The sequence below is a fragment of the Heteronotia binoei genome, chromosome 3 (genome assembly GCF_032191835.1).
Source record: "Heteronotia binoei isolate CCM8104 ecotype False Entrance Well chromosome 3, APGP_CSIRO_Hbin_v1, whole genome shotgun sequence".
NCBI classification, from domain to species: Eukaryota; Metazoa; Chordata; class Lepidosauria; order Squamata; family Gekkonidae; genus Heteronotia; species Heteronotia binoei.
In genome coordinates, this window is record NC_083225.1 from 71,195,531 (window position 1) to 71,214,284 (window position 18,754).

Below are 18,754 nucleotides of genomic sequence, written 5' to 3' on the forward strand. Positions count from 1 at the left end.
GTTGATTTGAGCCTCACTTCTCTGATGCTGGAAACTGCCAGCAAGTTTTGAGACCAGGACCGAAGTGCTCGCTGGGGCATGTGCAGGGAACAGTGGTCCCTAAGGTATGCAGAACCCTGGCCATATAGGGCTTTAAAGGTAATGACCGGTACACTATCGGTAGCCAGTGCAATGTTTTCAGCCCAGGTTGAACGTATTCCGGTAAAGGAATTTATTCGAATATAAGATTTGTCAATTATATTCATTTCAACTGATAGTGTTCAAACATCCATACAACTTCTGCATTCTGTTCATACTCTTGGGCCTCACATTAAAGGGAAAATAAGGCATTATAACCAAATTATTAAAGTATAAAATAGAAAAAGCAATGCTAGTCTTCTGCCCAGGTTTAGACAATGATCATAGGCTAAACTTAGAAGGACAAGAACCCCTGTGGCTTATGCCTCTGTAGACTCTAGGTCTTAAGTCCCTGTCATCAAAACATAGGAGACCAAACTGAGTATGATGCTAGCCACAGGTACTTCCCCAGTTCCTCAGCTTCTTCCTGTTATGATTCCTTAAAGCCTTAATTGCAGGACCCCCCAAGAAAACAAGCTCCAAAGTTATTTTCGCCAAGTAAAAATAAAGTTGAACCTCATGACTGCTTTGCTCCTGTCTTCTACTCATTCTCATGTAAAGATGAACTCTCTGTAGATATATGTGTGTGTGTGTGCTTGTGTGCTGCAGGTTTCTCATCATATCACAAATGCTGAACCAAATGCTCAGCTCAAATCAAGCTACAAAGACTTCAGACTTGAAGAACAGGTACAGCTTTAAACTGTAAGCATAGAATTGGTATGTAAGTTTTTCTATGTTCCTTGATCAGGGATTCCACAGAAATTAAGGGGTACTGGGTTTGTTTAAATTGTCAGAATTATTGCCCTGAATCAAAAAGTAAACAAACCCAAATTAAAAATTTAGCGAGATTAGCAGACCAATGTTGTATTCATATTTACTGAACAGCAAGTTCCCTTGATTTCAGTGGGGTTAGTTTCCAAACAAGTGGGCAAAGGATTGCAATTCAAGGTTGTTTATACTAGAGCCGAAGATAGGTGATGACAATATGATGATTGTCTAAGGGTTGGGGAATTGGATCACTGTTGTCAGAAAGGTAGTATTTTCTATGTTTGTCTGATTTGAATATTTTCTCAAAATGCTATTTATTTATTTGATTTGATTTATATCCTGCCCTCCCCACTGGGGCAGGCTCAGGGCGGCTCACAACATAAAATCATAATAACAATTAAAACAATTATATTATAAAATCACAAATTCTACAGTTTAAAACAATTCAAATAGGTATGGTGCTAATCTCATCAGATGTTGTATATTTCCTTGGTGATGGCATTTCTCCAGATTCCTACGATGTAGGCTGTGCGTCAGTTAAAAACCAGCCGGAAGAGAGCAGTCTTGCAGGCCTTGCAGAAATGAGCAAGGTCCCGCAAGGCCCTCACTTCCTCTGGCAGTTGGTTCCACCAGTGGGGGGCTGCAACCAAGAAGGCCCTCTCTCTGGTGGTCTTTAGTTTGACCTCTTCAGGCCGGGGATTGCTAATAGATTTTGCGATCCAGATCAAAGTACCCTCTGGGGAACATGTGGGGAGAGGCAGGTCCTAGGACATATAGGGCTTTAAAGGTAATAACCAGCACCTTGTAACGAATCCGGTACACTATTGGCAGCCAGTGCAGTTCTTGCAGCCCCGGCTGTATGTGTTCCTGTCTAGTAAATAATGGAGGCCTTCACATCCCACCTAGTCTGTGTAAACAACAAATGGAAGTACATAAATGGAATGTATGGAAGTACATAAATAAGAATGTATAAGATCATGCAATTGTTTACAAAGTTATTCATACGTGTGTGGGATTCATGGAAACATTCCACTAATATTCTAGAGTTATTCTTCCAGTTTTAAATTATCTTGAATTTCAAACTGCTTGATCCCCAGATCTTATATGATAATTCAAATGGTTGTACAGTCAAAGCCTAGGAATGTTCTTGGTGCACAGGTTGGACATGTTAACCATTTGCATATAGGCCTCCTATAATACCCTTGCAGCAGTCATTTAGGATTGTTTGGCAATGCCTTGTCTTAGGAAGAAAAACAAAGTTTATCTTGTTCTGCTGTAAATTATGAAAAAGCTATACCTACAACTTCTGTTCCCTAAACAGTTCTTTGGGTACAGTGGTGGTTTTGTTCTGGTAGCACAAAGCAACAGCGCCATGGCAGCTATATAGATATTGTCCTAACAGGTTCCATCATGACCTAGTTAAAGGTGGGCTAGCTATGCAAAGATCTGTTTTGAAGGTGTAGCTCTTGTTTCTTGTTGAAAGAAACTCTGACCATTTCCATTTGGAAACAAGGGGAGAAAATAATGTTTTGTATCAAAGTATTTATTGCTTCCCATGATATTTTTTATGAATGTATAAAACCTTGGCATTTTGGCTATGACTAAACTCCATTCTTCACTCTTTCTTTCTCATCTTATGTTCCTAGCCATCAGAATATGCTTTAAAGTGGTCAAGATGATACAAATTAGCTAAAGCTCGTAATTCAGCTCTGCTCTTCTTAAATACAGCAATCTGAGTTATAATAAGCATATGGATTGCATTACTTAATGGGGCCCTTGGCTTAAAAGGGCATGCGTAAATTCGAGTGGAAGAGATTTGCTTTTAGACTAGGGGAATGATGGGAATGAATTAAAGGGAGGCAAAAATCCTAACATGATACTTTTAAAAAATCTTTCTTTGCAACTGGTTTTCTATATTAATGCTGTCCTCACCTTGTCCTTTTAGGTATTATTGATTACCTAGAATTGCTGTGCTTTATTTATACACACTGTATAGTTGAGCAGTTTTTTATTCTGAGGGTTCTAATTTTGCATGGAAGCTTGGGGGGCATTTTGGCTACATTGAGATTGGTATACAATTCTTCGCAGCAGCTTCCATGATCTAAACCTGCTATATCCCTGACATGACTTTATAATAAAAGCTATCTAATATGAAAGAGATTTTCAGATGCCCCTCATCCAGTAAAATACTTGCATAGGCAGCTATTTGTTCCTATTAAAGCTGATTCACGACGAGTAGATCAGCTTTCTATTTTGGCAGATTAGCCTAAGATAAATAGGTGAATCTTTCTCCCAATAGGTCTGTGAATGTGTTTACACAATAATGCTGCTTTCATGATGGTTTTTAATGTCTGACATTCTGCTTTCATGATGGTTTTAATGTCTGACATGATGGTTTTTAATGTCTGACATGAACCAGGAAAATGGAGGGTCATTGTTTGTGAGATTTGTGAGGTTTCATGGTTTGTTTATTTATTTATTATTATTCACAAATCTCCATGAAGTGTTCCATTTCTTGAGCCAGTTCAAATTCAAGGGGGTGGTATTTTTAAATGATTTTCCTCCCCCAGTTGCACCATAGTGGCAGAATGCTTTCAGGAGTTAAGGGAAGGCAATTTGCCTTCGCTTCACTCATGGAGGCATGCTGCTCAGGCAGAGTGACTCCACAGAATGAAGGAGGGGGGATTTTTTAAATGCCTCCCCCTCCTTCCCCAAGTGACTGCCTTCCTTTCACTCCTGAAAGCATTGCTACCAAGATGGCAAGACTCTGGAGAGGGGAGGAAAGGCAATTTGCCTGTCGTTCACTCATGGAGGCATGCTACTAAGGTGCCGTGACTCTGGAGAGGAAAGAGGATATTTTTAGATGCCTCCCCCTTTCTCCCCGAGTCACAGCATAGTAGCAGTTTGCCTTCTCTTCACTCATGGAGGCATGCCAAGGCAACTCTGGAGATGGCCACGAACTGAACAAACAGTCACAAAAACCATGGATTGTCAACCACAAACCGGCCTGATTTGTGATGAAACCTGGTTCATAATTTGGTTCGTGACCATCCCTATCTCAATCACTTGTCAGACACTATTATAACAAAGCAGTATTACCATATTTGGCTATCCTACATTCCAGAAAAGTAGCTATATGCAAGAAATGTCAGACATGAAAGGGCTGAAATTTTCATAGCAAGAAGACTTGGAAACTAGATATCTGTGCTGATATGGAAATGGTAGAAGCCATGATTGGGGAGCTGTAAAGCTTCGTATAGTGAGCATTTTAGAATGCAATCAATGGGATGCAGTTATCATGGACAGAAATTATGTCAAAAGGACTAGAATGGGGCTTCTGTGGTTCTGTGTATCAAAGGACATAAGTCTAATAAGCTAGAAACCTGAGAAGAATGACAGTTTTGCAGAATCTTTATTGAAAGAAAACCTGGCTCAAATGGTAATGTACAGAAGAATTCTACAAAGAATTGTACCTTTCTGTCTCCTACCTGGCCATGTCTCTAAAGGTTACATTGGAATGGAGAAAGAAATAAGGAAATCTGATGTAATAATGGGTGATTTCAGCTACTCTCCTATTTGTTGAGTAAATTACAAAGAGACAAAGCATAAATAACCAGGCCTTGGAACGTGGAACAAACTAGAAGGGAAGCAACAGCAGACCGACCAGTGGTACTCATGACTTGGTGTGAGATGTAAATATTGTTGAATTATTTGGGCACAGTGACTACAGTGCTATTAAATTAAGCATTTATGTAATGGAAATAATGCCAAAAAATCCAACATGAGCATATGTCATTTCAGAAATGGAAACTGCTAACAAAGGAAGTGGACTATTAGTGAAAAAGACATTGGAAGAGAGTAGAGAGGGTAAAATCTCTTCAGAAAACACCTAGAAGATATTAAAACTCACCAAGATAGAATGTATAATCACAGATTAGGAAAGGCTCCTTCAAATCTAGGAGGCTGTCTACATGCCTAATAAGCAAAGTCAAGAAAGCCATTAAAGGCAGATAGGTTTGTAGGAGAAAGTACAAATCCCAGTTTGTCTGGGGATTTTAATAACCAACTATGGACTTATTGCAGAAGTTGCAGTCTTTTGATAGGTAGATCACTGCGTAAAACCATGAGACTCTCCCAGAGTTTTTTCTCTGAATCAATCTAGTGTATTAAATGCATTAGAAGCTTCTTCCAATCAAGGATTATGTTGTACACCAGGCACAGTTCAAGTGAATTCTTCTAGAGTATGGATGTAGCTGTTAATAATGTATCATATTGTTTTAAAACAAATGTACAAGGACATATTGAAACAGGGTGGACAAGACTGTTTCCTACTGAGTCAAACCAGTGTGACTCAGTGAAAACACATTTTTTTTTACTAATTTAAACATATTTTTCTTAAATGATGCTTCTATTAATACAGCCATTGAAAAATACACATTCCACCTTTCGTTTTACTGTAATCTATTTTTGCAAGCTGAAATATTTCTATCAAGGTCCTATTCATTACTTTGAAAAGCACCAAATACCTTGCAATTAGTGTTTTTGCCCCAAGCCTTATCACAGACTCTCAGATAGCTCTAAAGAGAAAAGGCTTATCAAAATTTGAGGCTTGCAGAGAATCAATGCAACGACTTTTTGGCCGTTTGTTGCATTTGCAAGGTTTTCTTTCTGCATTATTACTGTCAGCTTCTATGGCAAGTTGTAAAAAGAAACGGGTGTTTCTCTGTGCTACATACTAGGCTCTCAAACTAAAGAGAAGAGGGATTTCATTGGGAAACTGAATTGGGCAGGAAAATGGGTTTGAAGCACCTACATTAGGAAAATGGAGGGAAAATTTGCCTAATTAATAAAAGAATAAAAGTTTTGCTCAACTACTATTCTGTATCCCTCATCTACTCCTTGGTTTAGGATTTTAGGATTTGCTTCTGCAAGGCTCAGCTGAGAGCTGCATTTCTACTGTCCACATTTTGTTTTGAGGGCAGACCAAAGCTTGATTAACATGCCGGGGCGTGTAGCTTGGGATATTTTTCATTCAAGTAAAGAAAAGGTTGGCAAATGCTGGTATAAAACAAGAAGTTTCATTTCTTTTAGACAACCAGGTTTTTCATAAAGGGAAAGTGCTCTGAGGGAGCAGACGCCTGCTGACTGAGCTCCGTCGAAGGGGAGTACTGTTGTTTGGTTTTATTTCAGTTTTAGCCTTTATACTCCTATAGTAATCTTATCTGCAACCTTTTATAATGGTGGGGGAGGAGTGAGGGCTTTTAATGAGCAAACAGTAATGAGACTGCTGCTCCTCACTCCACACAGACTTTTTGACTGCGTTACATTTGATCTCTGATTGCTGAATATTTTAGCCTTGAGATTTATACCTCAGCAGAAAGAAAGCCTTTACTGAAAAAAGTTGAACTACGGACTAGGCTTTTCTTTTCTTTTTTTAAAATAATCTCGGTACCTTGTGTCTGGCTTTGCGGCTTTTAGAGGTTTTTTTCTCTCCCCTTCTGAGCCCTAGGTTTGAATCCCAGTTCTTCATTATGGGCATCAGCAAAAGAACTCATGACCTAGATGACTCTTTCTCTCAGCCAGCACGTAAACAAACTAAAATTAATGATTTTTATGCTTCAAGTCTACTCCCACCAACCTTTCGATATTCCAACTTCCAACAGCTTTACACCCCTCATAAATCTCGAAGAAGATACCAACTCCACTGATGGGAGGGAAGATAAATTTCTCCTGATGCAAACAGTTGACAAAGACTTCAAACTTGCTACAAGTGATCATATACAGCTAACTGCTAAAACTGTTGAATCTATTTTTGAGAGACTTAGACAAATTGAAAATAAAATTGACCACATCTCAGAAATTCTTGCGAAATACCAAAGTTAAAACAAACCCTGGGAAATTAGCAAGTGAAGAGTTGAAGAGCCCAAAGAAGAACTTGGTACAGCAGCAGTGTGAGGAGGGAGCCCAATTAAAATTAAAACCGCAACCTTCCAAAGTGTGTTTAACTGTCTGCCCTTACAAAGGACAGAAGTTCTTATGGAACTCAATTCAATGGGCTACTTACCATCTAAAAGCCCTTCTAAGGGGGAAATTATCATCAATTGACTTAATTATGGTGGAACCTCTTACCAGCCCAAATCAGGCTCAAAGAATCTTGCTCACTTTCAGCAGTTCCAGGATCCCCAATCTGCTGCAGTCCCAGAAAGACTTCCTTCTCACCAAGGGGATTTTTCCAGCTAGGGTCTTTGCCAATTCTCATATAAACCCCCTGCTACCTCACTGGCAAAAAGAGGGCTCTTTGACAGAGGACATCAATTTCAAGGCAGGAATGACGAATGCTGGAGACCAGAGTCAAAAGCTGGAGACCAGAATGACTTGACTCAGGGTCCTGATTCACCTTTCTACCTGAACCCAGCTTCAGAGCATCTCCTTCTTGAGAACTCCATAGAACAGGATCTAATTAACTCTTTTACAGCCCTCCCATCTACAGAACAACTTGCAATCACAACTAAACTCAAAGTGTTGAGGGACAAACTTTTGAAAACAAAAAGTGATCACAAATAACAAGTATCTAACCTGCTTATGATGCCCAGCACTCTTGAGAATGGTTCAGCTTTATCAGTCCCTCTAACTCCTCTCATTTCTATGGAGGTAGACCAAAGGAAAACAGGAGTAAACCATTCATCCTTCCAACAAGTGAATCCTGAAGAGAAGACTGATTTAATTTCCACCATAGAAGGCAAATTGGATCTCAAGGAGAATCTTGAGTCATCAACACAAGCCGAAGTTCATATGTCTCCAGTAATGACTGAGCAGCAATAGTGAGATCAGGTGGCCAAATACAAGTCAACTAATTAAGAACATCTTGAGCGACTTGGGTAATGGATCTGTGTTTCATTATAGCAATGGCACCCTTGAACAACTAACTAGAGAAGACTGACTCACCACCCCTTTCATAATCTCACCATCTAAACCTTTCACCATTCTGGATATTAAAATCATCTCCTGGAATTTGGCCGGCTGGCAGAATAAGGCCAAGGATGCTGAGTTTATAAGGTATCTTAAGGGGTTTGATGTTATACTGCTACAACCTGGACTCCACACCAGATCCAACTAGAAGGGTACAAGTCCTATTCCCTCCCAGACTTCAGGAGTAATACAAGGGGTCGTTTTCAAGCAAGATTGTCTATACTTGTCTCCTCACATTTTGCCTTGGAACACATCACTCTACAGGCAAACATCTCTATGGTGCAGGTTGTCAAGCTTCTCCTCAAATTCTCCTTAAAGAAATCTTGTGCCTGATGCAATTGTGTATGACTGGCTTATTAGCAGGATATCTGAATCAACCTTTAGGTCACTTTGTACTTTATCAGGTTCCTATGTGGAATTCATGGTTGCAGGTTCACAATGCATGTGTGTGGAATATAATATATTCATACATGCATACATACACCAAGAAACCATGGCAAACATAGTGACTACATGTATTAATGTTGTAATGTACAGAGCATCCTCCAGCAGAAACAGAACAGAGGTTTAATATAATTTGTCATGCTGTTCAGCCAATTGTTTCTCTAAGCCGGTGTCTGTTCTTGCTTCACTTGCTAAATCTTGGTGGTTACAAGATTACTGGTGTATTAAATGTGTCACAGCAAATAGAGCATTTAAATGAGATTATTCTAACACATGCATTCTTGAGCTGGCTGAACATGTACCTGCCATTGTTGAAATTGCGAACTTCCAAGGTATGTGTAATGTGGGTATGTGTATATGGCAGTTTGTGCATATTCTAATATAAAGTGTTGTCAGTTTCCACTAGGTGGCACTTTAAGGACATTGCAACCAGTCAAACTGTATTCCTTATATTTATCTCTAATCTTTTTTTAATTAAAAGAATATTTCTTGCATGAGCCTTTCTACATAGCAGAGTGGATTTCAACTGTATATTTTACAGTGGACTGTGTTATACTGAGAAAACTCACTGTTGTCAGAAAGATTCAGGTGGGTAGCCATTTGGTCTGAAGTAACAGAACAAAATTCATGTCCAGTGGCACCTTTAAGACCAACAACATTTTATTCGAGGTATAAGCCTTAATGAGCACAGACACTTTTCGAGATACATTTAAGTGGAAGTTACCAGTCCATGCACATCCATTGAAGTGGAAGTTACCAAGCAGAGGATGGGCAGCAAATAAGCATGCAGCATATTAAAATGATTTGACAGATGCAAGGACCAAACTGGAATAACAAGCTTAGTTTTTATGAAAACCAATTGTTTGGGTTTAATTCTGGGGGGAAACATAGTGAAGGAAATAAATATATCAAAATCTGAGATTAATGGACAGATGGACCCTTCTCAGTTGTGGAATAATGAAAGTAATTAACAGACCCTGCTATCATGCTCCATCCATCTCCTCTCAAGCATGGAAGTAACCTTACAGCATCCTCTTCTTTGAGTTGGGGTGATGGGCAGTGCAGTGTATCTTCTCTGTCTGCACACCAGAGAAATACATTCTAATCTACCACTCCAAATTACTTTCTGCTATTCATCACATTACATTACAATCTACCACTCCAAATAAAAAATAAAACAAAGAGGATGTATAGCTGTTCTGGGGGACTGGTGGGAATACAGATGTAGGGACTGAATGAGGTTAGCGTATGTAGTGAGATGTAAGAAACCAATATCCCTTCTAAGTCCTGGGGCTTAAGAACATAAGAGAAGCCATGTTGGATCAGGCCAACGGCCCATCAAGTCCAACACTCTGTGTCACACAGTGGCAAAAAATTTTATATACACACATACACTGTGGCTAATAGCCACTGATGGACCTGTGCTCCATATTTTTATCTAAACCCCTCTTGAAGGTGGCTATACTTGTGGCCGCCGCCACCTCCTCTGGCAGTGAATTCCACATGTTAATCACCCTTTGGGTGAAGAAGTACTTCCTTTTATCCGTTTTAACCTTTCTGCTCAGCAATTTCATCGAATGCCCACGAGTTCTTGTATTGTGAGAAAGGGAGAAAAGTACTTCTTTCTCTACTTTCTCCATTCCATGCATTATCTTGTAAACCTCTATCATGTCACCCCGCAGTCGACGTTTCTCCAAGCTGAAGAGTCCCAAGCGTTTCAACCTTTCTTCATAGGGAAAGTGCTCCAGCCCTTTAATCATTCTAGTTGCCCTTCTCTGGACTTTCTCCAATGCTATAATATCCTTTTTGAGGCTTCCATTGTTCTGAGTGTTGTAATAACTTGCAACTCAGCCGTTTCCCTTTCTAGTCTGTTCCTGAAGTTCCTTTGCAATAAAACAACTACTTTGAGGTCACCCATTGAATGTCCTGGAAGGTTGAAGCATTTCCATCAGGTTTCTGTCTTATGATTCTTGATGTCAGATTTGTGCCTGTGTATCCTTTGTTGTAGGGTTTGACCTGTTTGCCAAACTACCACGAACTGCATCAAAATTGTTGAAAGTTTGAGGAAGCCAACTTCCGGGGATTGGAGAATGGTGAGCTGAACTGATTTTCTGTAGGGAAGCAGACTGGAACTTCTGTTCGGGGTAGAAAAAGGCAACTAAATGCCTACTGCCTACTTTTCTCAGTCAGAGATTAGTCCAAGACATGCTCAGAAAATTCTCATTAGTCCAAGACATGCTCAGGAGATTTACTTTGGCTTAAAGGGAGTCCCGGGGGGGGGGGGGGGGCTCCTTTGAGGCTTTGAAGGGTCTCCGGAGACGGGTTGCATTCCAGCATCTATAGAAGTTTACAGAGTCATTCAATTGACTTAAGCTCATCAAGATCCAAACCTTCTTTGATTCTACTGAACATCTAAATTTATGCAAGACCGGAGCCGTTTTGGATAAGCACAGCAAAAGGTACAGATCATTATCTTTCATTTCGGGACTAATAGGAACTGTAAAAATTAAAATTTAAAAGGTTGAAGATTGAATATAGAATCAAGATTGAATATTGATCAAGAAAGGGCAAAATTGGGACTGTAAAACACTAAAAGACAGTGTCAAAAAGAGAAAAGAAAATAATTGTTTTGAATACTTGCGGTTGCGGTTAGAAAGCCCCATCGTCATAGAGCTGCAGTTTTAACAGATGACATAGGAAGTACGTCATAAGTATCGCGAGATCTCTCAACCAGCGAGAAGGTTGGCAAGAAAAGCAGGAAGTACATTACAAGCATCGCGAGATTTTTCTACCAGTGAGAACGGGATTCAGTGGCAGGTAAAGCAAGAAGTATTCAGTGAAGAAGGGGAAATTGGGAGTCAGCCATCCTACTCTAGGACTGAGAAATCATAGAAAAACTTCGGTGGCCATTACAAGAAGGTCAAAATTTAGAAGTTATTTAAAAGGATTTGAGACATCAAAAATTAGTGGAATCGGTGAATTTGAACATTGTAAGGTAAATACTATTGGACATTATTGTTAAAACTACTTTGGAAGCCTCCAGAGAAAATTGGAAAAAAATCTAAAAAGGGACATAAAAGTCGCGACCGGCATTTTGGAAAAAATATAAACTTAATTTATATCTGAGTTTAGGAGGCTCCAGGGACAGCAATTTTGGATTTATTGAAAAAAAGCAAAATTTATTCTTTAAAACCCGATAGTTGGATTGTAATTTGGTGAGGTCAACTTTTTCAGCATTTGTACATGTCAGACCATAAGCCAATACGTACTAGGGCTTCTTCACTGGAGAAGATGCAGGAAAAATTGGATGCAATGGAAGCAAGGATGATGAAAGGGATGAAAGAGCTAATAACTGCCTCCAAAAAGGAATTTAGAAAGGACATTGAAGATTTGAAAAAAGATATAGAGGATCTCAGAAATGAAACTGTGATCACATCCAAGAAAGTGCAAGAAGCAGAGCGGAGAGTGAAAGCACATGATTCCACCTTGAAAAAAAATACAAGAAAAAGTGGCAATACATGACTGCAAACTGATGGAAACTCAGATATGTCTGAGAGTACCTGAAGACGAACAAACTGACTTAAAGGAATATATAATAATAATTATTGCGGAATTCCTGGAGGAAGTTTTAGAAGGTAGTAGGAACATATATGACTATGTGTACAGAGTTAACTCTATGCCAAAAAGTATAATCTACCAAGAGATGTGGTTATAAAGTTTATGACAAAAGAAATGGTGGGAAAGATCATAAATAAAAATTTTGGGAAAACACTGACAGTTGAAGGCAGCAGAGTAAGAATCATGAAGGAGCTGCCAAGACTGCCAAGCTGTTAACTGACAGAAGGACATACAAGAAACTGACAGAAAAATTACGAGACAATGAAATAGGTGGATAGGTATAGGTGGATACTACCAGAAGGTGTGAGTTTTGAGCTTCAAGGGAAAAGGATCACAATCACAAATACACAAGAACTGAGTAGGTTTTATAAAGAACATAAAGAATTTGAACCATGATGGATTATAAATTATTATCTTGGAATGTAAATGGACTAAATTCACCACAAAAAAGAAAGGCAATGTTTCATTGGATTAAAAAGCAAAATTGTAATATTTGTTTGCAAGAAGTACACATTAAACAAAAGGATTACAAATTTTTATGGAATAAACAGTTGGGGATTTTTTCACTGGCTGAGCAGAAGAAAAGAGGAGTGATTCTCTATATCAAACAAGAATTGGACCCAAAATTGATTTTTAAGGACAATGATGGGAGATATGTAGCAGTGGAAATAATAAATGGGAAAAAACATTGCTATTGGGACTGTATGCACCAAATGGAGCAAAAGATATTTTTACACAACAATTGGATAATGTGACATATGAACAAATTATGATAATGGGGGACTTTAATGGAACAATTAAGAATGCATTGGATAGATCTGGGGGGGGGGAATAATAAAGAAGGGAAATTGTCAAAGTCCTTTTTTGAATTAGTTAAACAAGAAAATCTGGAAGATATAGAAGAAGTTCAACCTTGAAGTGCGGGACTATACCTTTTTTTCAGCAAGACATAATACCTTTTCAAGAATTGACATGTTGTGGGGTTCAAAAGACTTAGGTCTTATTACAAAGAAAATAGAGATCTTACCTAAAGTAGGAGCAGATCATAATCCATTATTGTGGTCAACTAAGTTGACCAAAAAGGTGAGAAGTTGGAGGTTAAATGAAGATTTACTACAAAATAAAGAAATAGTGGCATCTCTAGAGAAAAAAACTAAAGCTTTCTTCCAAATAAATGATAAGGAGGATATTGAATTTCAAACGGTTTGGGATACATATAAAGCAGTAATGAGAGAGATATTGATTACACTGAATAATAAAGATAAAAAGTAAAGGAAAAACAATTGTTGGACATTCAGAATGAAATAAAGAAAAAAGGGGGAGCTGAGGAAGAGACCTGGGGAAAAGAAAATTATGAGGGAAATTACAGTACTTCAAACACAAATGAGACATTTGGTATACAACTCCAAAAAAACTGGCTAGGATGAGTAAGAAAATGTCGGATAGATGTTGGAAATGTAAAAAACATGACGGTTCTTTTTTTCACATGTGGTGGACTTGTGAAAAAGCGAAAGAATTTTGGATGATGATACAACAAGAAATCTCCAAAATTTTGGGTTATGACTTTAAAAAAACTTTTTTGCTTGGATTACAATTAGAAAAATTTCTAAAGGAAGACAGGACATTAATTTGGTACTTGCTCTCAGCTGCTAGGACATTGTATGCGCAGCTGTGGAAACAGAGAAAAATACCAGAGAAATGGGATTGGATTATAAAAGTATTATCATGGAGTGAGATGGACAAACTAACTAGAACTCTAAGAGACTATGATCTAGATATATTCAAAAAGGAGTGGAAGAAATTTAAAGGATATATGGAGAAAGAGTGGAATGTAAAAAGACATTGGACAATTTTTTAGTATTGATGAGGGGGGAAAAATATTGAACTTTGATTAGTTACTGGTACCTTTAGTATTGAACTTAAATATATAACTTCGGGGAAGTCGAACAAGGGAGGGAGGGGGGATTGAAATATCATATGGGTTAGTACAGGAAATTTATAATTAAGTTTTGTAACCATATGTTATCAATAAATTGTTAAAACACACACAAAAAAACCCCACAAATGAGACATTTGTTAAATAAAGAATTGGAATGGGATCTGAAAAGATTGCAGCAGAAATCTTTTGAAGGAGCAAATAAACCTGGAAAATATTTGGCTTGGCAATTGTTGTTTATAATGACTCTTGAAGTTTTGTTGACACAAATTCAAGAAGATAAAGAAATCAAAGGTTTGAAATTAAAAGGCTTTACTTATAAATACAGAGCATTTGCAGATGATGTAATGTTTATAAATGAAAATTCTACACAAGTAACGCCATTATTACTAGGTAAGAGACAAGAATATGGAGAAATGTCAGGATTTTATATCAATAAAGAGAAGTCAAAATTTTTATGCAAAAATATGCAAGGGAGTAAACAACAAGAATTGCAGGAGTTGACGGGATGTGAAGTTACCTCTAAAGTAAAATATCTGAGTGTGGAGATTACAATGAAAAATATTGATTTATATAAAAACAACTATGAAAACCTATGGCATAAAATAAATGAAGATATGGTAAAATGGAATAAACTTGTCATTGTTGGAAAAATAGCTGCAATAAAAATGAATATCTTACCAAGAATCATGTATTTGTTCCAAACTATTCCGATAGTGAAAGACAATAAACAATTCAATAAATGGCAAAGAAAAATTTCAGAGTTTGTATGGGTGGGGAAGAAACCAAGAATTAAAATGAAAATTTTAACAGATGCAAAAGAAAGAGGAGGATTTCAACTTCCATATTTAAAGTTATACCACGAAGCAGGTCATGGAAATAAATTTGGTTGGCATGCTTATATGTACTATGAGAAGAAAAAGATGGATGGTTTTTTCTCTCATCACTATATAAGAAGTAAGTTGTTGAATACGTGGATGAAATAGAGAAAATATGGAGATGAAAGGAAACCGTTGTGGATAATGCCAGCAGAAGTAATTAAAATATCGGCGGAGATGGATGAAGCAAGATGGTTGTCATATAATCAATTATTAAAAATACAAGGTGGCAAGAAAGAGTTGAAAACAGCTGAAGAATTGAATAGTAAGTATGACTGGTTCCAAATGCAACAAATAAAGAGCTTGGTGGAAAATGATATTAAAAATGAAGGAATAAGGAAAGTGCAAACTGAACTAGAAAATGTTCTGCTTGGAGATAATGAAAAGTTGATTTCAAAACTAGATAAACTATTACTGAAATGGTCTACTGAAGATAAAATAGTAAAATCTCAAATGATAAAATGGGCAATTAATGTTAATAAAGAAATACAGATGGAAACATGGGAATACTTGTGGAAGAACTCTATGAAAATTTCAACATGTTATAATATCAAAGAAAACTGTTATAAAATGATGTATAGGTGGTATATGACTCCTAAAAAGTTAGCAGAAATGAACAATAAGATGCCAGATAGATGTTGGAAATGTAAAAAGCATGAAGGTTCTTTCTACCATATGTGGTGACTTGTGAAAGAGCGAAACAGTTTTGGCAAATGATTCAACAAGAAATCTCTAGAATCCAGGGATATGAACTTAAGAGAAACCCAGAGACTTTCCTATTGGGATTACAAATGGAAAAATTTCCGAAAGATAGAACTAATTTGGTACTTGCTTTCAGCTGCTAAGACATTATGTGCGCAGTTATGGAAGCAAGATAAAATATCAGAAAATGGGATTGGATTGTAAAAGTTATGTCATGGAGTGAAATCGATAAATTTACAAGAATCTTGAAAGACTATGATTTAGAGGGATTTAAAAGGGATTGGGATAAATTCAGAAGATATATAGAAAAAGAATGAAAAGTAAAAGGACATTGGATGATTTTTGAGAATACCACTTAGGTTTTTAGGAGAAGAAAGAAGATGAACTATAATAACTGGGTGGGATTTTATAAAGTATAAGAAATGTGCGTGTTTATTTCTTTGCAAAATGATATATATATTTCCTTTTTTATTAAGATTCTTTTAAATTTAAAGATACCTTTTGATATTAGAATTTTAGGTAATTGGCACCGGCGGAAGTCAAGATTTGGGAGGAGGGGAAAGTGTAATGTATGGGGAAGGTAGTATTTATTAATATTTTATTAGTATTGGATATAATTACCATATATTACCAAATAAAATTGTTTAACTCAAAATTGTTGAAAGTTTGTGATGGTTCTTCAATTTGCAAACATTGCTTTGTGAACCATGAATCAGCCAAAATTTTTGATGAACTTTAGTTTGTGACCTGGTTTGTGTCCCTTCCTACCCATTTGTAATCAAGAGCTATTCATCCAGGTTGAAAGTCTCCTAAATTTGCTAGTATTTACTTAATCTGTAGTCCACCTTTAGCAATGCAAGAAGATATAATAAACATTGAAATAATACTTTAATCCAAAATTAGAAAACAATATAGTAAAACAGTATAAGACATGACATAAGAAATGTAAAAACTGGATTACAAAAATTAGAAAACAAAGTAATAATTAGAAATGTATACAATAAATTGCCACAAACTACAGCCCTTGTCTCTTTATAAAAATGCCCCTCCAAACAATTCTGTTTTACACAATCTGAGGAAAGATAAAAGCCTTCCTAACCTACTCAGACAACACAGAATGCTATCAGTCAAAGTGTATTAAATGCAGAACTAGGAGCAGATGCTGTTATTAGGACAATGTCTATACTGTATATTTACACCACTGTCCTTACAGATTTAACTTGCTTTATTCTGATTACAAGGTGTCCCTTTCCCAGTGATTCATGCCACATTCCAAGACAGGCCAGAAAAACAGCCCAGGTGCCTTGACTATGACAAGAAGCACTGGTTAGGCTGTTATTATTCTGCTTTCTGTCACTCGAATAACAAACACAAGGTTTAAAGAGAGAACTTACAAGAACACAAAATAGTTGGAGTTTGATGAAATTTTTAATGAGGTATTCACAATGGAAAAGTTCAAGAACCAATCTGAGTAAGTGTGCTTGCTGGGTTTCCTAGGTCTTTTACAGCATTCTTGATATTTATATTGTACATCAACTCAAGTAGTGCTCCAGTTAGAAACAAAATACATTTTGTTCATCTTGTTATTCAGTTCTGTAAATTGGAAGTAAGTCCTGAGTGCTTTTTTAGGACTCCCACTGATGTGAACAACTTGTAGAAAGCACACAAGATAGAAAGGGAAGAAGGAGTGTGAGATGTTCAGCTACAGTGTTAGCTTGTTAAACTGGGCTGAAATATGAAGGCAGAAATAAACCCTTCTCTAGGGGGTCTCAGTTTTAGAACCATTTATCCACTTTCCCTGACTTCCCTTTTCACCACAATCCATATCCTTTCTTTTTTTTAACCTTTTTTTTGCACAAAAGAATATACCTCATAGAGCTCTCTGGGACTGTCAGCAGTAGTTCTCTGTTAATCATCCACTGTGATGCTGAATATGTTAGATTAACAATGTATTTAAGTATGTATTTAAGTATTAAGATTAACAATGTGTTTTAAGTAATATTAACAATGTATTTAAGTATATACTGGCATAATTACATATACATGGCTGCAAATGCAATTTATACTTGTGATGTGTATCAAATGATGATTGCACAGCTAACAATGCATTCTATGTTGCAGACAAGAATAAATTGTGATACCGGTGCCTGTGCTGTGTTACTCTAGAGTTGTAACATATTAATTTCTCTTTAAGCAGGGCTGATTTCACGGAAGAGCTTTTTTTCATGCTGGTCATGCTGCCAGTGCAATCATTGTTACATTTTTACTTGTAACAGAGATTCCACACAACCAGTGTTCTCCCTAAACAGAGTTAGTGTGAGGTAACTCACAATTTTTTAACATCTGGCTCACACATTTTTGTCTTAGCTCAAGAAAAATGGCCCCAGAGCAAACTAATTTATGCCGGTGCTCACAAATTTAATGCCAGTAACTCACTAAGTAGAATTTTTGCTCACAAGACTCTACAGCTTAGAGGGAACATTGCACACAACCGTCCTGTTTTTCACCTTTGTAAATCATAGTTTCTCTTTCATACCAGATGCAGATTGGATCATGATCTCCACTCCATCCACACACATCATCATGAGTCACTGCTCACTTCTTTTTAAAAAATTGGTGGGTGCATATTGCTGCGCAAGAACAGTGCAATAGTGTACTCTAAACAAAAAAAGCACCTTTGCATAGTTCTGATTCAGAGTAACTCAGTGCTTGAATACTTTGGTAATGCTAATTCCTGGAAGGTATTGGGTATCCCATTGCAATCATATGCATTTAAAAAAAAATTAGGTTTTAACTTTTTATTGAAAATTTATTAGAAAAAACTAATTGGCTTCTTGGGTTAAGGAGAGGCAGCATCTCAGGAATTTTTCAAATGCTAATCAAGAGAGCAGAGAAATACTTGCCACTTGTATTGTCTTAATGTAGTAACAGTATTACAATATTGTTTTGAAACCCAATTTATACTTAGGAGCTGTAAAAATGGAGGGGAAGGGGGTGTTTCATTCCCACACAAGGCATAGCATCTGTGACTATTGAGTGATAGCTGATAGAACTCACTCTCATTGGTGGACTGCTTCAAACTGTAAAGGAGACTGGCAGTTAGGCAGTTGAAAAAACCAGTTACAGAGCTGAAGGGAGTGGAAGACTGACTAGCTGACTGGAGAAGAGAGCAGAGGTCTTTTGAAGATGCTCTCAAATGTGTGACCAGAAAATCACAAGCAGAGTCTAATGCAGAGCGCATGAAGTAGGGCTTTAAATCTTAGAGACTCTGGTGAAAGACTGCTTTAAGAAGTAAAGAACAGTTTCTGTATTTGTCTCTGTC

General features: G+C 37.2%; 1 protein-coding gene across 4 annotated transcripts in view; it reads left to right on the forward strand.

Moving 5' to 3' along the window:
- The window catches only part of REPS2 (RALBP1 associated Eps domain containing 2), a 155,791-nt gene that overhangs the window by 115,261 nt on the left and 21,776 nt on the right, over positions 1-18,754 (forward strand). For 3 of the 4 annotated variants that reach the window (XM_060234022.1, XM_060234023.1, XM_060234024.1), the window contains one exon: positions 727-804. In XM_060234022.1, coding sequence (XP_060090005.1) covers positions 727-804 — 78 coding nt within the window. Of the gene's footprint in view, positions 1-726; positions 820-18,754 lie in introns of all 4 variants that reach the window. The other variant, XR_009555183.1, reaches the window with a different exon arrangement.